At 50.7% G+C, this 15,478-nt stretch overlaps 1 protein-coding gene across 1 annotated transcript; it reads left to right on the top strand.

Annotated features, from left to right (window-relative positions):
* Positions 1-3,005: 3,005 nt before the first annotated feature.
* On the top strand, positions 3,006-14,438 carry NOL6 (nucleolar protein 6). The gene is made up of 26 exons (XM_037035896.1): positions 3,006-3,287; positions 4,105-4,311; positions 4,397-4,513; positions 6,272-6,451; positions 6,792-6,960; positions 7,192-7,326; positions 7,411-7,574; positions 7,656-7,776; positions 7,979-8,037; positions 8,121-8,222; positions 8,416-8,531; positions 8,709-8,886; positions 9,045-9,167; positions 9,342-9,490; positions 9,638-9,713; positions 9,949-10,089; positions 10,228-10,345; positions 10,427-10,581; positions 10,684-10,847; positions 11,242-11,394; positions 11,630-11,727; positions 12,471-12,595; positions 12,711-12,800; positions 13,208-13,402; positions 13,511-13,612; positions 13,794-14,438. The coding sequence occupies exons 1-26, from the start codon at positions 3,234-3,236 to the stop codon at positions 13,941-13,943; spliced, it is 3,441 nt and encodes a 1,146-aa protein (XP_036891791.1). The 5' UTR covers positions 3,006-3,233; the 3' UTR covers positions 13,944-14,438.
* The last annotated feature ends 1,040 nt before the right edge of the window (positions 14,439-15,478 follow it).

Below are 15,478 nucleotides of genomic sequence, written 5' to 3'. Positions count from 1 at the left end.
CATTCTTCACCCATAAAGAAAAAGGAAATCTTGCCATATATGACAATGCAGATGAACATTAATGGCATTATGCTAAGTGAAATAAATCGGAGAAAGACAAACACAAATACTCTGTGATCTCACTTATGTGTGGAATCTGAAAAAGCCAAACTCATGGAAACACAGGGTACACTGGTAATTGCCAGGAACTGGGAACTGGGGGGAATGAGATGATCTTGTTAAAGGGTACAAAAGCCGACTTGTAAGAGGAGTGAATTCTGGGGATCTAATGTACATACAGCATGATGACAATAGTTAACAATACTGCATTGTATGTCGAAAGTTGCTAAGAGAGTAGTAGATCTTAAACATTCTCACCGCCATCACCAGCACTGCAACAAACGGCTATTATGTGAGGTGAAGGATGTGTTAAATGTGTTAACTAACCTTATTGAGGTAACTGTTTTTGCAATATACACATGTAACATCATCACATTGCACACTTTAAACTTAATGCTATCTGTCAGGTATATCTCAATAAAGCTGGGGGGAAGCAATCATTCTGAGAAGAAGAAGGAAGCAAATTCTTTGGGTGTGTGTGTGTGTTTTGTCTTCTAGAAGTTCAAAGCTTCAGGACAAGAGAGCAAAATAGAGTAGGGAAACTTCAAGTAATTCAATATGACTGGGCATAAAATTTGGAGACAATGGTAAGAGACAAGGCTAGAAGGTAGACAGTGGTCACATTCATTCATTCAGCAGACATTTATTGACTATTCCAAGTGTTCTAGATACTGGGCACATGTAGACCCCCCACACTTGTTTTTATGGATTTAAAGTCAAGGGCAAAGAGACAGATAATTGACAGTCAAAAATTGTTTTTAAAAGTTCTAAAAAGGAAATAATTGGGGTGATAGGGAAAACCTATTTGAGACTGGGTGGTCAGTGAAGGCCTAACTAAACAGATGATATTTATTCTGAGAGCTGAAGGATGAAAGGAGAAAAAGTCAAGAAAAAGCATTCCAGGCAGAGAAAACAGTTTGGCTCAAATTTCTGCTGCAGGAAAGAACATGATACAACCAAAGAATTGAAAGAAGGCTGATGTTGCCACAGCTAAGCAAGCAAGAGGTAGAGTTATCAAGAAAAATGAGCCCTGGCTGGTGTAGCTCAGTGGATTGAGCACGGGCCTGCGAACCACAGGATCGCGGCCCTGACTCCCAGTCAGCAGTCAGGGCACGTACCTGGGTTGCAGGTCAGTTCTCAGCAGGGGACTCACGAGAGGCAACCATACATTGATATTTCTCTCCTTCTCTCTTTCTCTTCCCCTCTAAAGATAAATAAATAAAATCTTTAAAAAGATGATGGGGTAGTGAGTGAGAGACCGTATCAATCATGGCTTTGTAGAAACTTTTATTTCATTCTAATGGAACAATTGGGAGTGTTGACCTTAAAAATAAAAGTCAGTTTTGCTCCTGGCTGGTGTGGTTTAGTAGATTGAGCGGCAGTCTGGGAACCGAAAGGTTGCCGCGTGAGAGGCAATCGATTGATGTTTCTCTGGAGAATAGATGTTTCTCTCCCTCTCTTTCTTTTCCCTTACCCTATCTCTGAAAATAAATAAATAAAATCTTAAAAAATATTTTAAAAATCAGGTTTTGTTTTTTTTTTAACCAGCAAAAATAGGTTTATTTGGGAATTGCAAAGAATTACAATTCAGGACAAGTAGTTGTAGCAAAAGCTACAGGCAAGTCCCAGAAACAAAGGAGAGAAACATTATTTTATGGAGAAAATGGAGGAAGTTGGGAGGAATTGTTTTGAACAGAAGTCCATTGGAGAAAAGTGAGAGCTCAGGGAGAAGACAATTTTTTATTGGCTGAGTTGCTGGGGTAGTTGATTTCTTGTAGGAGATGCCCCTTATGTGACTTTTATGTATAATGTACTTCAATAAAATTTTTTAAAAGGAAAGCTATTAAATGAAACTGTTCTATATTCCTTTTTTTAAAATATTTTATTTATTTATCTTTTTAGAGGGGAAGGGAAGGAGAGAGGAAAGAAACATCAATGTATGGTTGCTTCCTATGCATCCCCTGCAGGGAACTGGCCCCTGCCAGAAACTGGCCTGTAACCCAAGCATGTGCCCTGACTGGGAATTGAACCGCGATCGTATATTCCTTTTTTAAAAAGATCTTATTTATTTATCTTTCAAGGGGAAGGGAAGGAGAGAGGGAGAGAAATATCAGTGTATGGTTGCCTGTTGTGTGTCCCCCACTGGGAACTGGCTTGGAATCCAGGCATGTGCCCTGATTGGGAATTGAACCACAATCCCTGGTTCACAGGCCCCTGCTCAATCCACTGAGCTACAACAGCCAGGGCTGTTCTATATTCTTTAAAAGGTTGTCATAATAGACCAAAAGGAAAAGGTCAGGAAATATTCCAGATTGAGAGAAGACGAAAAGTATGACTAAATTAATGCATGATCTTTCGTTGGGAAATAAAATGGTACTATTGCAAAGGATATTGGTAAGATAATTGGCAAAATTTGAATAGACTTTATATAATAGTATTCGATCAAGATTAAATTTCCTGAATTTTATAAGTGGACTATGATCATATAGTCTTTCATTATATTACTATTGCAATATTTAAGTAGATTTAGAAAATTTAATAATAAACTGGAGAAAAACCATTACAATAATCTAAGGACAGAATCATGTAACTTGGACTAAAACTGACAGTAAAGACAGAGAAGCATGAATAAATTCAAGATACACTGTGGAGAGAGAACTAACAAGACTGGTTATTGCCGACATGTGGTGGAAGGGAAGAAGACGAATCACTGGGGCTCACAAACATTCTTCGCGGAGAGCCTAAATTAGCTCTGCCCCTCGCCCTTTTGACCCAAGCGGAGGAAGTGAGAAAAGGGAAGAGATCAGGCTACCGGCAAGTTCCGGTCTTGTGTCGCAAAAGAGACCGTAAGTTAAACCCTGTTTGGCTCCTCCCCTATAACGGGCGGTCCGGGGGAGTGACAGAAACCAATGGCGTGCAACTCATTGGCGCACTAGCCCAATGACTTTGGAGGGGGGCGGAATCTGAGGCACGAGGCCTGATGGCATGCTTAGGGGCTTCCTTAACAAAATCTTTTGAGGTTACCGCAGCATAAGTTTTAGAGGGTGCAGACGGTCTACTAGAGGTTTCAGCTTCTACGGAGGGTCTTCGGCAGTTCTGTTGCGGTGGGAAGAAGTGCGGGACGACCTGGAGAGATGGGGCCGGCGCCGGCCGGAGCGCAGCTCTGCGGAGCTACTGGGGATCCGGAGGTGGGTGAGCCATCTGGGAGGAAGAGATGCTGAGCGTGTCGGAGGTAGCAAAGCCTGAGCGCTTGCCAACACGGAGTACGAGGGTGGTACCCTCTGCAGGGTCCATTCGCCCAATGCTTACGGCCTGGGGCACGTGATGGCGCGTCCAGTAAGGATCTCCCGGGTGTGTGTCTGTGGATGGGGTCAGGGTCCAGGGTTGTAGTGGAGAAGATTTGGGATTTCTCAGACCAGGATTTGAAATCTGCTCACGGTGTAGGTATACCAACTGTGGAACCTCGAGCTCACGGGACTTGCTTTAAGTATCCGCTTTCTTTCAGGATTATTGGATGACATACCGAGTTTGTTCTCCAGCGCCAGTAGGTTCAAGCTCTTTCCATCACTACTCGAACATTAATGTATACAGTCTATTGTCAGGGCTTGCTAGGGAAGGTGGGACCTGGCAGGATTTGAATAGAGCAAGAGTGGAAATGGCATTTCCAGAAGTGGAAGCACCCTGGTGCGTGGTACGTGGAAATACAAGGAGTTCTTACGCATTGCTTAGGGAGGGCCCAGTCCGTTACTGCCCCTGCCAACTCCAAACAGTGCTCCATGCTAGTGCTGTCAGGTACACACCGCGCCCTCAGTTCAAGGAGTTTTCAGTCTAGACTCAGTAATGTCCTCCTAAGTAGTGATTGTCTGGAGTTTTACACAATTCGATTTCCATTCAAAAGAGGGACCAGAAGGAGGTAAATCTTGTTCCCACATCCTATCATGGTGGCACAGGCAGTGAATGCTAAACATTTCTGACCTTACATGGCTATTTCCTCTCTGGCCGCAGGTGATGGAGCCAGCTCTGGAATGCACAGGCAAGGAGGGGAAGAAAGAATCCTCAAAGAAGCATACAGTGGCTGGGTCTTCAGTAGATGGCCTTCTGCAGCCGGTGAAGCTTAGCCGAGCAGAACTGTACAAGGAACCTACCAGTGAGGAGCTAAATCGCCTTAGGGAGACTGAGAGCCTGTTCCATTCCAGCTTGCTTCGTTTACAGGTACTGTTTTGTGGCTGGGGCTTAGGTTAGAGGGGCAGGCCTGAGATCCCAAGGCTGAAGGACTCTCCCTCACCCCTTCTTACAGGTAGAGGAGCTACTGAAGGAAGTGAGGCTGTCAGAAAAGAAGAAGGAACGGATTGATGCTTTCCTGCGGGATGTCAACCATCGGATCATGAGAGTGCCCTCAACCCCTGAAACAGAAGTAAGACCTGTGGTACAGGGAACTGGAAAGCCCAGAAGAGGTCCTTAGTAGGAGCATCTAAAACAGGGGCCTTGCTATTCTCTGGAAGGGTTAGGGTGCTGAGGAGCTTATTCTCATAGCCAGGAGGCTCAGCTGGGTGTGTGGTCAACCACGTGTTCGTTCATTTAGCAAACCTGTGTGTGCCTTGCAGTAGTTGTGTTCTTAGGCTACCTCAGTGAACAAAGCAGTCTATGTTCTAGTGCTGGGGTTAGGGACAACAGATCATAATTGTGACAAGCAAACTGTATGGCAGTGCTAGAAGGTAGTAAGCACAATGGAAAAAGGAAAAGCAGGGCAAGGTAAGGGGATTATGGGACTATCAGGATGGGAGTGCTTTGCAGTTGTGTGTGTGTGAGTGTGTGTGTGTGTTTGTGTGTGTGTATATACATGCATATATACTTTATTGATTGATTTTAAAAAGAGAGGGGAAGGGGGAGAGAGAGAGAAACAGCGATTTGTTTTCCCACTTATTTAGGCATCCACTGGCTGATTCTTGCATGTGCCCTGACCAGGGATTGAACCTGTAACCTTGGTGTATCAGGTCAACTCTGTAATCAATTGAGCTACCTGGCCAGGGCACTTTGCAATTTTAAATAGGGTGGTGGAGGTAGGCCTTATTGAAGTGACATTTGTATAAAGGATTGAAGGAAGTGACTTAGCCATATAGATATCTAAGGGAAGAGGAGCATTCCTGGAAGGAGAAACAGCCAACACAAAGGCTCAAGGGCAGATGTCTGGTGTGTTCCTTGGAATGAATGAGGGAAAAGTAGAAGGAGATGAGTTCTGAAAGGTAATGGAGGAAGGGGCATTTCATGCAGGGCCTTGTGTACCGAAACAAAATTTAGGCTGTTGCTGTGGATGAAATGGGGGACTACTTTAGGGGTGGGGTTTGTAGACCAGTGATGTGATCTAACTTCAGTTTTAAAAAGTTCACTCGGCCCTGGCTGGTGTAGCTCAGTGGATTGAGTGTGGGCCTGCGAACCAGAAGATCGCAGTTCGATTCCCAGTCAGGGCACATGCCTGGGTTGCAGGCCAGTTCCCAGCAAGGGGACTCATGAAAGGCAACCATACATTGATATTTCTCTCCCTCTCTCCTTCCCTTCCCCTCTAGAGATAAATAAATAAAATCTTTAAAAAAAAAAAAGTTCACTCGGGCCCTGGCTCAGTGAATTAAGCATCAGCCTGTGAACCGAAAGGTCCCCAGTTCAATTCTCAGTCAGGGCACATGCCTAGGTTTCAGGCCAGGCCCCCAGTTGGGGGTGTGTGGCAACTAATTGATGTTTCTCTCCCTCTCTTCCTCTCTCCCTTCCCCTCTCTCTAAGAGTAAATGAATAAAAACAATTTTACAAAGTTAAAAGTTCATTCAGGTTGTTGTGTTGAAAGCAGAGCAGATTGGAACAAAGGTGAAACCAGGGAAACTAGGTAGGAGCTTCTTACGCAGTGAGATGGTGGTGGCTCAGACTAGGGTAGAGACGTAGAAAAGTGGTCATGTCTCGATGCCTTTTGAAAGTGAAATGATGTCCTTAATTGGCGAGTAAGGTGATTTAAGTGTTTTTGGCTTGAGTAACTAGTATGGAGTTGCCTTAATAGGGAAGAAATGTTTACAAGGTGATCAGAAGTTTGTTTTACAATATGTTGACCTTGTATTTTAGCAGTGTACTAGACATCTGGGAGACATGTTCAGGAGGCAATTAGATCAATATGTCTCTGTCTCCACAGCTGACTGACCAGGCCTGGCTCCCAGCTGGGGTTCAAGTCCCTCTCCACCAAGTGCCGTATACTGTGAAGGGCTGTTTCCGCTTCCTGCCCCCTGCCCAGATCACTGTTGTAGGCAGCTACCTTCTGGGCACCTGCATCCGGCCGGACATCAATGTGGATATAGCACTGATCATGCCTAGGGTGAGACCCAGAGTTCAGGGGATGGAGAGGCCTGCCACTGTACCACCTACAAACCCCAGGGTCCCTTTCTTTTTCCCACCTGCCACTTGTCAGTGGATTAAAATCTGAATTTTAAATCAAAAGAATACACCACTACAATCGTCTTTAGAGGGCTACTTAGATAAGCCCTTGGGTCAGTTGCTGCCCCTTTAAACCTTTGTGAACTGAGTATGGTGTTGCTAGCCCTGACTCAGGTCCTCTGGCCAGCAGAGAATCCTTTGGCTTTATCTGGGCTTCCAAGCTCTCCAACAGTAAGTACTTAAGTGCCTGTCTATTTCTGTCTTTTACTGACCCTCCCCAGGAAATCCTACAGGACAAAGATGGACTGAACCAGCGCTACTTCCGCAAACGTGCCCTCTACTTGGCCCACTTGGCTCACCACCTGGCCCAAGACCCCCTTTTTGGCAGTGTTCGTTTCTCATATACCAATGGCTGCCACCTGAAACCACTGTTGCTGCTGCGGCCTCATGGTGAGAGAAACACTCAACTGAGGGCACAGTATGGGGTGACAAATCCAGTGGGGGAAGCACAGGGCCCTTAAGTCCAAGGCGAGAGGTTTGGGCCTCACGTTTGAAGAGGAAAGTATAGGGACCTCAAATTCTGAAGTGGGACTGTGCGGGGCCCTTGAATAGGTAAGGGCTGATGCAAGGGCCCCTGGCTCCAGTGGCTGCAGGATTTCAGCACCCTCTGTCCCCTCCCAGGGAAGGATGAACATTTGGTCACTGTACGTCTCCATCCGTGCCCTCCATCTGACTTCTTCCGTCCGTGCCGTCTGCTGCCCTCCAAGAACAATGTGCGCTCTGCCTGGTATCGAGGGCAGAGTCCTGCAGGGGACGGTGAGCAGGCACTGGTGTCAAGGTGGAGCTGGAAGGCGGGGTATCATGGGAACTTTTCTTAAGGCATTTTTTTTCCTCCCACAGGCAGTCCAGAGCCTCCCACCCCCCACTATAACACATGGATTCTACAGGACATAGCCCTTGAATCCCACATGCAGTTGCTATCCACTGTGTTGGGCTCAGCCTCGGGGTTGAAGGATGGTGTGGCACTGCTGAAGGTCTGGCTACGGCAGCGAGAACTGGATAAAGTGAGTTAGGAAAGGCCCGACTTGCCTTCTCACTGAGTGGTGGGCTGGCTCTGAGCCTGAGCCTCTCTCTCCATCTCTCAGGGCCTGGGAGGGTTTAGTGGATTCCTTGTCTCCATGCTGGTTGCCTTCCTCGTATCCACACGCAAGATCCATACCACCATGAGCGGCTACCAGGTCCTGCGAAGTGTCCTGCAGTTTCTGGGTGAGATGGCTAGACTCGAAAAGGCCAAGGATTGCACTCATCCTGGAAATCCTCTCATGTTATCAGAGATAGTTTGGTTTCTTACCATCAGGCAGAGGAGCAAGCTGGGTCCCAGGGACAGTTGCAGTTGGAGGGTGTCATTAGTCTGGGTCCCCAGAGAAGGGAATACTTTCTGACACCCATCTTCTCTGGTTCACTTCAGCCACCACAGATCTGACAGTCAACGGGATCAGTTTATGTTTCAGCTCAGATCCCTCCTTGGTGAGTGGGACAGGGCTGAGTCTGGGCAAGGAGACCTGGAGGTGAGTCCCCAACCCTGACTGGCTTCTCTTTTCCCCTCTAAGCCGGCCCTGGCTGACTTCCACCAGGCCTTTGCAGTTGTCTTCCTGGACTCCTCAGGCCGTCTCAATCTTTGTGCTGATGTCACTGCCTCCACTTATCACCAGGTACCAATGGTTTCCCACTCCTAGGTTTCCCAGATGTCCCATGCCACCCTCTCTGTCTTCTGCCAGCACCAGAACCTCAGAAACTCCTCTCCAGAGAGCTTAAGTTAGGCATGACTCTTGGTCTGAGTCCTCAGGTCAATGAGGGGAGGGATGCATTGGTGGCAGTCCCACATCTGAGTCCCTATGGCCTCAGGTTCAGCATGAGGCGCGGCTCTCTATGGTGTTGCTGGACAGCAAAGCTGATGACGGATTCCAGCAGCTGTTGATGACTCCCAAGCCCATGATCCGGGCTTTTGACCACGTCCTGCAGTAAGTTTAGGGGTGATGGAGGATGTTAGCTGGTCTTGTTTCCCTAGGGCTGCAGTGAGGGGCAAAGGTTCTCAGGCAGGTGCTCATATTTCCCTCATTGTGGGGGGGTGGGTGGAGGTAACACTTGAGGCCAGCAGTACCTGATACTTCATCTGTCCCTACATTCCCCACCCCCAGTCTCTGTCCACTGAGTCGTCTGCAGGCAGCATGTCACCGGCTGAAGCTATGGCCAGAGCTGCAGGACCATGGTGGAGACTATGTCTCAGCTGCTTTGGGTCCACTAACCACCCTCCTGGAGCAGGGCCTGAGATCCCGGCTGCAGCTGCTGGCCCATTCTCGGCCCCCAGTCTCAGAGGTGAGATGGAGTGGGTCAGAGAGTTTGTGGGTCAAAAGGGGTTTGGATTCAGGGTCCCAGGACATTCAGAAGACTCACCATCTATCTAATTAGAAAGTGGGCTTCCAGACTAAGCTGGAGGACTTTTGGGTTCAGCTCAGCCTCTCTGCACTCTGCAGTGGGACATCAGCCAGGATCCACCGAAGCACAGAGACTCTGGGACCCTGACGTTGGGATTGCTCCTCCGACCTGAGGGGCTGACCAGTGTTCTCGAGCTGGGTCCAGAGGCTGACCAGCCCGAGGTGAGGAGCCCTGGGGTCTGAGGGGGATTTGGCCCTGTCTGGGGAATCCCAGCATGGGCATTGGAAGGAGTGGGGTGGATTGCTCTCACACCTTCTGGATTGAGGCCCATCAGAGAGATTTGTGACAGAGCCTTTCTTTGTTGATCGCTCCCATCACTCCTTTCCTCTCCTCAGGCTGCTGACTTCCGCCAGTTTTGGGGATCTCGCTCAGAGCTTCGGCGTTTCCAGGATGGAGCCATTCGGGAAGCTGTGGTCTGGGAGGCAGCATCTATGTCCCAGAAGCGTCTTATTCCCCAACAGGTGGTCACCCACCTCTTGGCACTGTAAGTATTAGTGCCCGAATGCCAGGATGGGCTGGGAAATGGGAGCCTTTCAGGAGGGTCTGGCTCAGGCCTTTGGGGTGAGCATTTTGCATCCAGCAGCTAACTCCTAACCCCTAGTGTGTACACTTGTCTATGCCCCGCTTCCAGCCATGCTGACATCCCAGATACCTGTGTCCACTATATGGGGGGCCAACTGGACGCACTGATCCAGGGCCTGAAAGAGGTAAGGAGATCCTGGTTTTGGGCTACAGTCATGGCTAAAGATTATAGAGGAACCTGTGGCTAAATTAGTTGGTTGAGGGTGAGAATGCCCTTACCACCTCAGCCGGGCTGCACTTCCTGAAATGTCCAGCAGAGGGGGCGCTGGCACTGCAGCAGCCCTAGCCATTGCAGATTCTTTGGTGATGGCACTTGGGGTTCTGCAGGTCCTGGCCTCCTGACTGGTTTATTTCTCAAAGACCTTCAGCACAGGTGAGGAGGCCCTGGCAGCTGCAGTGCGTTGCTATGATGAGCTCAGCCGCTTGCTGTGGGGGCTGGAAGGGCTCCCGTTGACTGTGTCTGCTGTGCAAGGAGCTCACCCAGTACTGCGCTACACTGAGGTGAGCTGCAGGAGGGCAAGGAGCCCTTTCTACTTGACGAACCCGCCTCTACTTCACACCCCCCCAGCTATCCTCCCTTCCAACTCCTGCACCCCTTCCCAATGTCAGGCCACTTCTTCAGCCCTCTCTATTCTGTAGGTGTTCCCACCCACGCCAATCTGGCCAGCCTACTCCTTTCATGAGCGCCTTCGAGAACGGGCCTCGCTGTTGCCCAGGCCTGACAAGCCCTGTCCAGCCTATGTGGAGCCAATGACCGGTGAGGGGGCTCTTAAGAGGGAGTGAGAGGGACTGTTCCCACCCCAAGCCTCAGTCTGAGACCTCTCACTCTTCTCCCCAGTGGTATGTCACCTGGAGGGCAGCGGTCAGTGGCCACAGGATGCTGAGGCCATACAGCGGGTTCGAGCTGCCTTCCAGCTGCGCCTGGCAGAGCTGCTGATGCAACAGCATGGGCTGCAGTGCCGGGCCACAGCCACACACACTGATGTCCTCAAGGTTAGGCTGGTGCAGGGCAGGGATACCCCTGGGTGGGGCGAGGGGAGTGTCAGGGTTCCCCACACTGGCATGTACGTCCCATCCCATATCCTCTTCCAACAGGATGGTTTCGTGTTCCGGATTCGTGTGGCCTACCAACGGGAGCCCCAGATCCTGAAGGAGATGCGGAGTCCTGAGGGGATGATCTCACTGAGGGACACGCCCGCTTCCCTCCGCCTTGAGAAGGACACAAAACAGTTGCCCCTGCTCACTAGTGCCCTGCATGGGTATGGCCGCCTCCACAGGCTCTTCTGTCTATAGACCCTTTTCTGCCCCCATGTGGTCCTCCTGGCCCCCTGTCTCTAGGAGGCCAGATGGTATAATAGGGGTATGAGTTCTGGTGTGAGGCAAGTTTTAGAATCTTGGCCTTGCCATTTCACTGGTTAAGTCCCTTTGGGTAGGATTCTCCACTGGACCTATTTCTCTTATCTGTAAAATGGGAATAATGCTAGGACCAACCTCTTGGGTCATTAGTTAGGAAAACGTGAGTTGATGCACGTAATGCGTTAGTGCAGAGCCCAAAGTTGGATAAAGTTTGGATAAAACAGAGGCACTAGGGCTGAACCGCTGCTCTTGAGCCCCAAGTGCCCGAGTCTCATTGCTACACCCTCTGCCCCACAGACTCCAACAGCAGCACCCGGCTTTCTCAGGTGCGGCTCGGCTGGCCAAGCGGTGGGTGCGGGCCCAGCTTCTGGGTGAGGAGTTCACTGATGAGAGCCTGGATCTGGTGGCCGCTGCCCTTTTCCTGCACCCTGAGCCCTTCACTCCTCCCAGGTGATTCCCTCCACCTTTTTCCTATCCAGGAAGTTCCCCCTGGGGCCAGCTTTCACCCCTCTTGCTGTACCTGCAGTCCAAATGGGAGAGGGTGGCTGAAGCAAGTGACAGGAAGGGTTCTAAGATACACCCCAGTCCAGGCCAAGGGGTCTAGAGTTTCTAGATTGTTCCTCGGCTTCCCTAGGAAGCCTAGCGATATGTGGCTGGACTCCACCTTGCTCACTCCTTCCCTCAGCTCCCCCCAGGTGGCCTTCCTTCGGTTCCTTTTCCTGGTATCAACTTTTGATTGGAAGAACAATCCCCTTATTGTCAACCTCAACAATGAGCTCACTGGTAAGTGGTAGGACTTGGTGGATTGCAGAGTATGGCCGGCAGGGGTTCCCCTGTGAATCTGTTAGGTTTTCTCTGTGCCTTCCCCATCCCAGATAGCTACACCTGACCCTTACTTCCTTGGGGTGGAGAATTAGTAGAAGCGAGAGGCCCAGATCAAGTCATTAGGAAACTCTGGGACTGTAGAGATGTGGTTTGCCCACATGCTGACCAGAAACAATGGACTGGGGGTGGTAAGCAGGCTACCTAGAGGGCTGTGAAGGGGAGAGAAGGGCAGGGGCACTCTGAACACCAGGTGAGAAGGCTCATGATGAGGCGCACAGAAGGGTCTAGATGAGAATAGGTACCCAGACATTTTGAGGGTGGGGTAGGAGTGATGTTTTCTGGTTGTAATATGAGGAGTTCCTGGTCTCAGCAGAGAGGAAGGTGTCAGCTTTCTAATTCCCCAGGTGTGTGGGAGCATAGGTGGGAGGGGGCCAGGGGCAGGCCTCAGCTTGTGCAGGGCCGAAACCAGGTGGTTGCCAGGCAGTGGAAAATTGTGCCTCTGGACTGAGGCTGGGAGTTTTAACACCCTTCTGAGTTGAGGCAAAGTTGGTGTCCCTTTCATTGCTTTTGTCACTTGGGGGAAGGGCATTGGAAAATCCTTGTAATGGATAGGTGCAGGGTGTATAGTTGGAGGACCTGGGGCCGTATCTTGGGGAGAGGGGCAAGCTAAGCCAGGGTCCCTGCTTCCTTCTTGTCCACAGTGGAGGAGCAGGTAGAGATCCGCAGTGGCTTCCTGGCAGCCCGGACACAACTCCCCGTCATGGTCATTGTTACTCCTCAGGATCGCAAAAGCTCTATATGGACACAGGATGGACCCTCACCCCAGGTTCAATTCCATCTCTCCTCCCAAATGTGTGGTTTTCTCCCTCAAGAAAAAGGCCTAGCCTGAACTAAGAGACCTGTGGTCAGGTCAGACTTACTTGATAAACATGTGCCCCCAGATCCTACAGCAGCTTGTGGTCCTGGCAGCCAAGGCCCTGCCTGTCCTAGAGAAGCAGCTACTGGATCCCCGGGGGCCTGGAGATATCAGGGTAAGCCATGGACCAGGACCAACTCCAGGGGCTCTGGGGGTTCAGCCTTTGAACCATGGAAGTCCTGAACTCTGGGAGCCCTCAGAGGATGCCCAGTTCCCTTACATGGGAAACAGTCCAGAGAAGGCACTGAGGCTGCCCAGGGTAACTGGCAGTGGTGGCAGGGTCTGGAGGAGAACCAGGGCCCCTGCTCCATCCAGGCCTGCTGCTTCTGGCCTGTGCTCCCCATGCTGGACCCAGGCTAGCACCAGCTGGGTCTTGGTGTTTCTGCCTTCAAATGAGCATTCAGGGCCATAATGGGTGGTCACACAAAGGGAAAGGGAGGAATCAAGGTAGGCCTGTAGAGGGGTTTGTGGTCAGCTCCCTACTCTATGTGGGTACTGTTGACCCTCCATGTCCTTCCTCAGACAGTGTTCCGGCCACCCCTAGACATGTATGACGTGCTGATCCACCTGTCTCCCCGGCACATTCCCCGGCACCGCCAGGCTGTGGACTCGCCAGCTGCCTCCTTCTGCCGTGGCCGGCTCAATGAGCCAGGGCCGTCGTCCCTGATGCCCGTGCTGGGCTTTGATCCTCCTCAGCTCTATCTGGCACAGCTCAGAGTAGGTCCTAAAGGACTGACTGACCCTGGGGAGGGCACTTCCAAGTGGAACTGGGGCCCTGGAGGTGACTGTGTCCTGTAATCTTGTCTCTGTCCTGCCTTTTCCTAGGAGGCCTACGGGGACCTAGCCCTTTTCTTCTATGACCAGCATGGTGGAGAGGTGATTGGCGTCCTCTGGAAGCCCACCAGCTTCCAGCCCCACCCCTTCAAGGTGTGCTGGCTGGTGACAAGCCATCCGTTGCTGAGTGTGTACATGTGGCTCCATGTGGGCATGCATGTCTATGTGTGCCTGCTCCATGAGTGACCTTGTGTCAGGTGTGACGTGTGTGGTGTGTGTGTCTTGGTGTCTCTGGGTATACCTTTGTAACACTTCATCTCCCTGATTCCCCTAGGCCTCCAACGCAAAGGGGCGCATGGTGGTGTCTCAAGGTGGGGAGCTGGTGATGGTGCCCAATGTAGAAGCAATCCTGGAGGACTTTGCCATCCTGGGCGAAGGCCTGGTGCGGGCTGTGGAGGCCCAGACTGAGAAGTGGAGTGTATGATCTCCCGTCTCGGGAACAAGCTGTAGATGGACAGTAGGACTTGCACCTCTGGAGCAGGTGTCAGCAGTGGGACCTCCACCCTCACTGCATATGGACCCTCCAGTGGAGAGCTTGCTGGCCTGAACACTGAATCATCCGCCCCAATTTTCTGTATAATGCCCTGCATTGGGGCAGGGACCGTGGTGTCCTGTGGAGTCCCCTGGACCTGGATGAACTCCCAGAAGATGCGTGGGAGCCAGCTCAGAGAGGAAACTGAACAAACCCAGGAGACTGATCTACATGTCAGCTCTGGCCTGGGTTCCTTCCTTTTTTTTTTTTCTTCCTAGGCCGCTTCCAGAGGCCTGGAGAGGAGGGCATGTGCCCAGGGCAGGGGCTCTGTCCCCTTTTCATCGTCAGGATATGTGTCTGTCCCTCAGCATGTCCTTCAGTGCGTTGTCCATCTTTAAATGGGTCTCAGAAAAGATGTGGCACTTCCTGAGGGCCACAGAGTACCAGCACTTGAGCAGTGGAGGGGAGCTGGTAGATCGCATTGAAGGCGTGTAATGCCCTCCTGTGTTGGTTCTGCTGCTTTCCAGGACAGGAACATGGAAAAGCACAGAGGGCGGGAAGAGGCTAAGTGGGTGAAGGCATGGGGGGAGGGGGTGGCTCTCCAGTCCAGAAGAGATGTCGAAGCCAGAGTGCTGTCCTGGCCTCTCAGTGTCAGACTCCCTCCACTTCTGTGAGTCAGCCCACCCACGGCGCTCGGCACCCTCAGCGTGCCGCAGTGGGGGTGCCGGAGCGGGAGCAGGCTAGACTAAGTCCTGCTCCAGGAGCCCCAGTGCCCTGGGGGAAGGGGATGCCGCTTCCTGTCTCCCTTCTCTATCTCCCCTAATCCTTCTGTTTTTCTTGACTCAGATCAAAAGTGCTTTCTCCTTCCCTGGCTACTGTGACTCAGTGGATTGAGTGCCTGCCTGTGAACCAAAGGGTCACCAGTTCGATTCCCAGTCAGGGCACATGCCTGGGTTGCGGGCCAGGTCCCCAGTTGGGGGTGTGCAATAGGCAATGGCAAACTGATGTTTCTTTCCTTTCTCCTTCCCTTCCCACTTTTTTTTTAAAAGATTTTATTTATCTTTAGAGAGGAAGGGAAGGGAAGAAGGAGAGAAATATCAATGTATGGTTGCTTCCCGTGAGTCCCCTGCTGGGAACTGGCCTGCATCCCAGGCATGTGCCCTGACTGGGAATCAAACCGTGATTGTCTGGTTCATAGGCCCGCACTCAATCCACTGAGCTGCATCAGCCAGGGCCCACTTTTAAAAAATAATTTTTTAAGTGCCTTCTCTTTAAACCCACCTCACTCCCCTAGTCTGAGAGGCTCTTTTCCTCAGAAATGTTAGAGCAGATACTCTGTTCAGTTTGCAGTCCTGAACCGCGTCATGAACTCTGCTGTTGTCTTCAATTCTGGTTTAAAATTAAATAATTTATTTTCCCCATTTCTTGGCTTGTCTGTCTTTTTCACAGGGTTTTAACTTGTCTCCTCTACGTCAGCGCTTTGGGGG

The sequence above is a fragment of the Sturnira hondurensis genome, unplaced genomic scaffold (genome assembly GCF_014824575.4).
Source record: "Sturnira hondurensis isolate 20B ecotype Veracruz unplaced genomic scaffold, ASM1482457v3 Scaffold0022566, whole genome shotgun sequence".
Taxonomy (NCBI): domain Eukaryota; kingdom Metazoa; phylum Chordata; class Mammalia; order Chiroptera; family Phyllostomidae; genus Sturnira; species Sturnira hondurensis.
The sequence above is the reverse complement of the archived record's forward strand: the minus strand, read 5'-3'. Positions and strand labels throughout refer to the sequence as shown.